This window comes from Carlito syrichta, unplaced genomic scaffold (assembly GCF_000164805.1).
Source record: "Carlito syrichta isolate Samal-C Ts95f unplaced genomic scaffold, Tarsius_syrichta-2.0.1 Scaffold307186, whole genome shotgun sequence".
In the NCBI taxonomy this organism is placed as follows: domain Eukaryota; kingdom Metazoa; phylum Chordata; class Mammalia; order Primates; family Tarsiidae; genus Carlito; species Carlito syrichta.
In genome coordinates, this window is record NW_007251282.1 from 100,621 (window position 1) to 107,135 (window position 6,515).

Genomic DNA, 6,515 nt, shown 5'->3' on the forward strand with positions numbered 1-6,515 from the left:
CCAGGCGGGTCTCGAACCAGCGGGTTCAGGCAATCCACTCACCTCAGCCTCCCAAAGGCACGGGATTATAGGCTGAGCCACCGAGCCCGGCTATAACCCCATTCTTAAAGCTGTTAGTATATTAAAGATCCCCTCCTCGATAAATAAACCTGTTTCAGTTTTACCCAACATTTAAATTAATACTTTTTTTCCTGAGAAATATCTATAAACATCTTCAGTAACACTGGTAGAACACTTTGAGAAACTATAATCAATTCCAATAGTTATTAAACTGTTTACTTTCCCAATCTTCTTCTTATATTCTACAGGATGAATGCTACCATGGGATTTCAACACTTGACAAATAACACAAATAATATGACTTCAGCCAGGCCTGGGGCTTGTGCCTGTAATCCCAGCTCTTTGGGAGGTCAAGGAAGGAGAATCACTTGAGTCCAGCAGTTCAAGACCAACCTAGGTAACTTAGTGAGACCCTGTTTCTACAAAAAAATAAAATAAAAAAATTGCTGGGCATGGTGACATGTGCCTATAGTCCCAACTACTTGGCAGATTGAGGCTGGAGGATGGCTTGAGCCCAGGAGTCTGAGGATGCAGTGACCTCAGTAAGGCCAAGCTTGCCCTTCTTGGCAAGACATCTTTAAATCTGAAAAACCCAGGCAATCATAAAAGCACAGCAAAGCATCATGCTCTCAGAATTTATTTTCCAGATGTCTAGTACAGGCTCAAGAGAATCACCAAGGCATGAAATAAGGAGACACCCAAAGCCTACAACTGAGTACTAGTGATTTGTGAACTGAACATTTAACAAAAAAAGGCAAAAAGGCTAAATAAATCTCAAGCTAATGGGATGTTAGCAGAAATGATTCAGTGTGTCTTGTGAAACCACGAATCTAAGACCCCTTATTCGTTGGGTTAAGACGTTTAATTCATTGTTCAAATATTTTTGAGTTTCTACTGTGTGCTAGGCATTGAGTTAGGCACTGAACCTATTAGGGAACAATACTTAGGAGTACTTGATCTAATGGCAGAGACATTAATAAAATAACCACAATAATAAACAACTTACTGCAAACTCAGAAAGGACATCATTGCTCTCCCCCATCCCCACTCAAACCAAATTAAACTCTGGGCTTCTTAGGGGAAGTGATATTTGATCTGAGTTCTAAAGACACATGAAACAGCATATACTATACAAAGATTAATGGTGGGGCAAATTCACAGAACTGAAAGAAGTGTGGCTGAAGCTCAGAAAGTGAGGCAAAGTGATACAAGATGAGCAGAAGGAGGTTAAAACCAGACTATAAAGGACCTTGCAGAATATTTTTTTTTACCCTAAGAGAAACATGAAATCATTGAAAAATTTCAAGCAAAGGAATGACACAGACTGTTGTTTTTAAAAGATGACTGAAGCCTGGAGAGCAAACTGGATGGGTGGGCGGGGGGGGAGGAGATAATGTAGTTGCAGAGAAATCAGTTAATAAGCTGAATGGAAATTGGTGCCATTCAGTAAGTCAGGAAACACTAAATGGTGTTTCTATTAACTCTAAGTAGCATGAAGTGAATTTGATTTCTGATACATGACTTCAAGGAACTTTTTTTTTGTTGTTGTTGGAGTCTCACTCAGTCGCCCAGTCTGGAGTACAGTGGCCGCTCCTGGCTACTACAGCCTCGACCTGCTGGGCTCCGGCGATCCTTTCGCCTCAGCCTTCCAAGTAGCTGGAACTACAGGTGCGCGCTCCCACGCCCGGCTAATTTTTTTGATTTATGTAGAGATGAGGTCTCGCCAAGTTGCCCAGGCGGGTCTCAAAACCGCGGGCTCAGGCAATTCACTCACCTCGGCCTCCCAAAGTGCGGGATTACAGGCTGAGCCACCAAGCCCAGCCAACTTTGAGGAGTTTTTAAGGCACTCATGTAGAAATGGGAATAGGCTCAGAGGAGAGGTCTGGGCTATAATTATAAATCTGGGAGTCAATACACAGATGGTAATTAAGTTATAGTCTTGAGTACCTAGGAAGATAATACTGAGCGACAGAAGGGCCTAGAATCAAGCCGTGAGAAACCCAAACATTTAATAGCTAGGTCCCAAATAATGAATATGCAAAAGTCTGAAAAGGAGTAACCAGAAATGAAAAATGAAAACCAGAATTTAGTATCACAAAGCCAAGATGTGATACTGTAAAATACAATATTTGGTCTTTAAGAAAATATCAGGACCCCATATCCTGACATACAATGCCTAAGATCCTTAGACTCTCCAAGGTGATGTCTTTTAAATGCTAATGAGTCAACTGATGGCCAGTAGCCTCTAGGAAGCTTCAGGATGGGGACTGGTCACTGGAAGATCCAAGGCAGGATTAGAGAGTTGGGACTTTCAGCCCCACCTTTCAACCTTGGGAGAAAAGGGACTGAAGGCTAAGTTAAACAGCAATGAAAAATGGTTTAATTCGTCATGCCTATGTAATAAAGCCTCCATAAAAACTCAAAAGGACAGGGTTCTGACAGCCAAATATGTGGAGATTCCTGGGGAATGGCAAGCCCAGAAAGGGCACGAAAGCCCTGCAACCCTTTCCACATGCCTTATCCTATGCATCTCTTTACCTGTATCCTTTGCGATATCCTTTATAATAAATCTGTTAACATGTTTCTGAGTTCTGTGAGCTACTGTAGCAAATTTATCAAACCCAAGGAGGGAGTTATGGGCCCCAGTTTATAGCCAGTCAGAAGGCACAGGAAAAACAACCTAGAACTTGCTACTGACGTTTGGGCACCAGGGAGAAGTCTTGGGGACTGAGCCCTCAACCTATGGGATCTGACACTATCTGGAGATAATGTCAGATTTGACAAATGAATTAGAGGACTCTAAGCTGGTGTCCACTGCAAACTCGATTGCTTGCTTGGTGTATGGGGAAATACCCTCTCACATCTGGTCACAGAAGTCTTCTGTTTGTTGTTGAGTGAAGGAATAGAAAAATCACTTTGTTTTTTTCTGAGACAGGGTCTTCCCCTGTCGCTCAGACTGGAGTGCAGTGGCAATCTCAATCATAGCTCACTACATCTTTGAACTCCTGGGTTCAAGTGATCCTCTCACTTCAGCCTCTTGAGGAGCTGGGATTACAGGCCTGTGCCACCACACCCAGCTAATTTTTGTATTTTTTGTTGAGTAGTGATCTCACTATGCTGCTCATTTCTCTTGAACTCCTGGCTTCAAGTGATCTACCCACCTTGGCCTCCCCAAGTGTTGGGATTACAGGTATGAGCTGCTGCACCCAGTCTCATTTTGTCTCCTCCACCCACTCAGAAAAGGCAACAGAGTATTTTTTATTCTTTCTTTGCCTGTTTATAAAAAGTGTTATAAGAAGGGAGTGACTTAATACTGTCTGGAGTTATATAAAATGAGAACTAATATTGATCATTAGATTTAACACCTTAGTCTGGTGACCTTGGTGAGAACTGTCTGGGTGAAGAAGCAGAAATGGACTATGGTGAGGATGATTCCAAAAGTGTACTACCCCCCCACAATAACTTCTCAAATGCAAATTAAATTTAAATGTGATTGTTACAGGTCATTGAATTCTACAAGTGAATAAACATTTCTAGAACTCTATGAGACCATTCATATTCTTACCCAGTTGTTTTCTTGACTTTGTTTTAGAATGAATCTCTTCTGCATCATCTAATACAAGGTTCATATACTCATCAAAGCCCTAGAAAAATAAGCCAATTGGCTGTTATCTTCAAGCAAAATCACATCCAAATCACTCTAAAAGAGTATACCTAAATACAAAAATGCCAACTAACTTCAGAAATTCACCTCTACTAATCATTCTACTAAAATACTGCCTTCTTCCCAAAGCTTCTTTTTAGTAACAAAGCAAGCCAGAATGTAGCCCAAATCACTTCTTCAACCTTTTGGATTTCATTAGACATATCAATAAGCCACTCTCTTATCTTTTATAATCTGTCCAATAAAGAGTATGAGTATCCATTGAATGAATCACCTGCTACTGCCACTGCATTTCTCATCTTCTCCACAAAACATATACACTACCTACCATGCTTGTGTTCCGATTGGTAAGTGGTGAAGAGATTATTGATGCAATCCCTGGTGTCTAAGTGGAATACCAAAGTGTCCTAACATAATACTTCTAGCCATATTTTATCTTTCCTTAAAAACTTAACTTAGGTTATCCTGCTATCCTGGAAGGTTACTTTAACCCCACGCAGCTCTATTTAGTTATCACCTAACCCTGAGCAAATACTCTATTATTGTCACATAACCAATTTCATTTTTTTTTTTTGAGTTGGAGTCTCACTCTGTCGCCCAGACTGGAGTGCAGTGGCCGCTCCCGGCCACCGCCGCCTCGACCTGCTGGGCTCCGGCAATCCTTCTGGCTCAGCCTTCCGAGTAGGCGGAATTACAGGCATGTGCTACCATGCCCGGCTGATTTTTTGATTTATTGTAGAGATGAGGTCTCGCTGCCCAGGCGGGTCTCGAACCTGTGGGCTCAGGCAATCCATTCATTTCAGTCTCCCAAAGGCGCGGGATTACGGGCTGAGCCACCGAGCCCGGCTACCAATTTCATTTTTAATCCCTTCCTCCCAATATTATTATTATTGTTAAACTAATTTTTTAAAGTTAACTTTCACTCTTTTTTGAAATTACTCAATCCCCATTAACCACAACAGTGAAAAAAAGGCTAAAAATGGGCCCTGGAATACTTTCCTTGGGTTGAACCTCTGATTTTTTGTAAATTAATTTGGCTGGACATTTTCTGTGAAATCATATTTTATAAACAAATTGCTCTGAGATAAAATAGCCTAGATACTCACAATGATACAGCCCTCTATCCGCATATTCACTTGCTCATAAAGCCACACCTGAATCCGGGATCTCTGAAATAGTTATAAAAGTAGAAACATTAAAAAGAAAGTAGAAAAACACAAATGATAGAGAAATATGGCTCCTTAAAAAATGTAATGAATATAAGTCAAGTATTTTAACTAACTGGTATGAAGTACCTAAGTGAAAATGAAGTAAAAAAAAAAAAAAAGCTGCCGGGCTCGGTGGCTCAGCCTGTAATCCCACGCCTTTGAGAGGCTGAGGTGAGTGGATTGCCTGAGCCTGCGGGTTCAAGACCTGCCTGGGCAACTTGGCAAGACCTTATCTCTACAATAAATCAAAAAATTAGCTGGGTGAGGTAGCGCGCGCCTGTAGTTCCAGCTACTTGGAAGGCTGAGGCGCTACTTGGAAGGCTGAGGCGCTACCTGGAAGGCTAAGGCGGAAGGATCGCCGGAGCCCAGCTGGTCAAGGCTGCAGTGGCCGGGAGCGGCCACTGCACTCCAGTCTGGGTGACAGAGTGAGACTCCAACTCAAAAAAAAAAAATCTATTTTAAAAAAAGAGCTGACACACTGGCTCACACCTGTAATCCCAGTACTTTGAGAGGTGAAGGCAAGAAGATTGCTTAAGACCAGAGGCTCAAGACCTGGATGGGCAACTTGATGAGACCTCATCTCTACAAAAATATCAAAAAATTGGCTGGGTGCGATGGCAAGTGCCTGTAGTTCCAGTTACTTGGAAGGCTAAGGCAGAAGGATCTTTCGAGCCCAGCAGGTCAAGGCTGTGGTAACCATGCTTGTGCCACTGCACTCCAGCCTGTGTAACAGAGTTGAGACTCGACTCAAAATAAACTAATAAATGAAATAAAACAAAGAAGTTTAACGAATTACCCCATATCTAATAACTGTTAACCAAGAATGGTAATGTGCCAAGAAATATTTTTATTTAATAAGTACCATATCGGTACTGTCCAAATTAATCATTGCCTTGCGACCTTGGAACTCAATCATACTTTTTACTGATTCAAGTCTCTATATATTCAGCAGTGATTTCTAATGACCAAGGGTTTCTTTCTCATCTCCTATATCAAAATGCAGCTCTAAAACAGAGCTTTCTCTTGTCCCACACCTAACAACCAGGGTAGGAACCCTCAATTCAGGTAGTTAAAAATTAAAATTCTTAAAACTCATCTTTTTCAATTGTATTGACACATTCTAAACTTTAAGTCACTAAAAATGCCCCCCAAATGAAAGCAGCTGCCATTCTACCCTCCCCCCCTTTTTTTGAGTTGAAGTCTCACTCTGTTTTCCAGGCTGGAGTGCAGTGGCACACTCACGGCCACCGCAGCCTCAACCTGCTGGCCACCTCAGTCTTCCAAGTAGCTGGAACTACAGGCATGAGCCACCACGCCCAGATAATTTTTGACTTATAGAGACAAGGTCTCGCCAAGTTGCCCAGGCTGGTCTCGATTCCCTGAGCTCAGGCTATCTTCTCACCTTGACCTCCGGAAGCGCTGGGATTACAGGTTTGAACCACAGCGCCCGGCCCCCTCTTCCTTTTTTTAAATTTAAGTTTTCCCACAGGTACTAAACGCGCTACCTTCTGACATGGTTTAAACTGATAGGGGTTTTCTCCCAAGGTTTCATCCTAGCTCTAGGATACAAAGGGGGGAAAGTT

At 42.1% G+C, this 6,515-nt stretch overlaps 1 protein-coding gene across 4 annotated transcripts in view; it reads right to left on the bottom strand.

Moving 5' to 3' along the window:
* Nucleotides 1-6,515, bottom strand: part of SNRPE (small nuclear ribonucleoprotein polypeptide E) — an 8,649-nt gene that overhangs the window by 961 nt on the left and 1,173 nt on the right. For all 4 annotated transcript variants that reach the window (XM_021715553.1, XM_008064056.1, XM_008064054.1 and 1 more), the window contains 2 exons: nucleotides 4,831-4,893; nucleotides 3,626-3,704 (listed from right to left, as the gene is read on the bottom strand). In XM_021715553.1, the coding sequence (XP_021571228.1) occupies nucleotides 3,626-3,704; nucleotides 4,831-4,893 (142 nt within the window). The remainder of the gene's footprint in view (nucleotides 1-3,625; nucleotides 3,705-4,830; nucleotides 4,894-6,515) is intronic.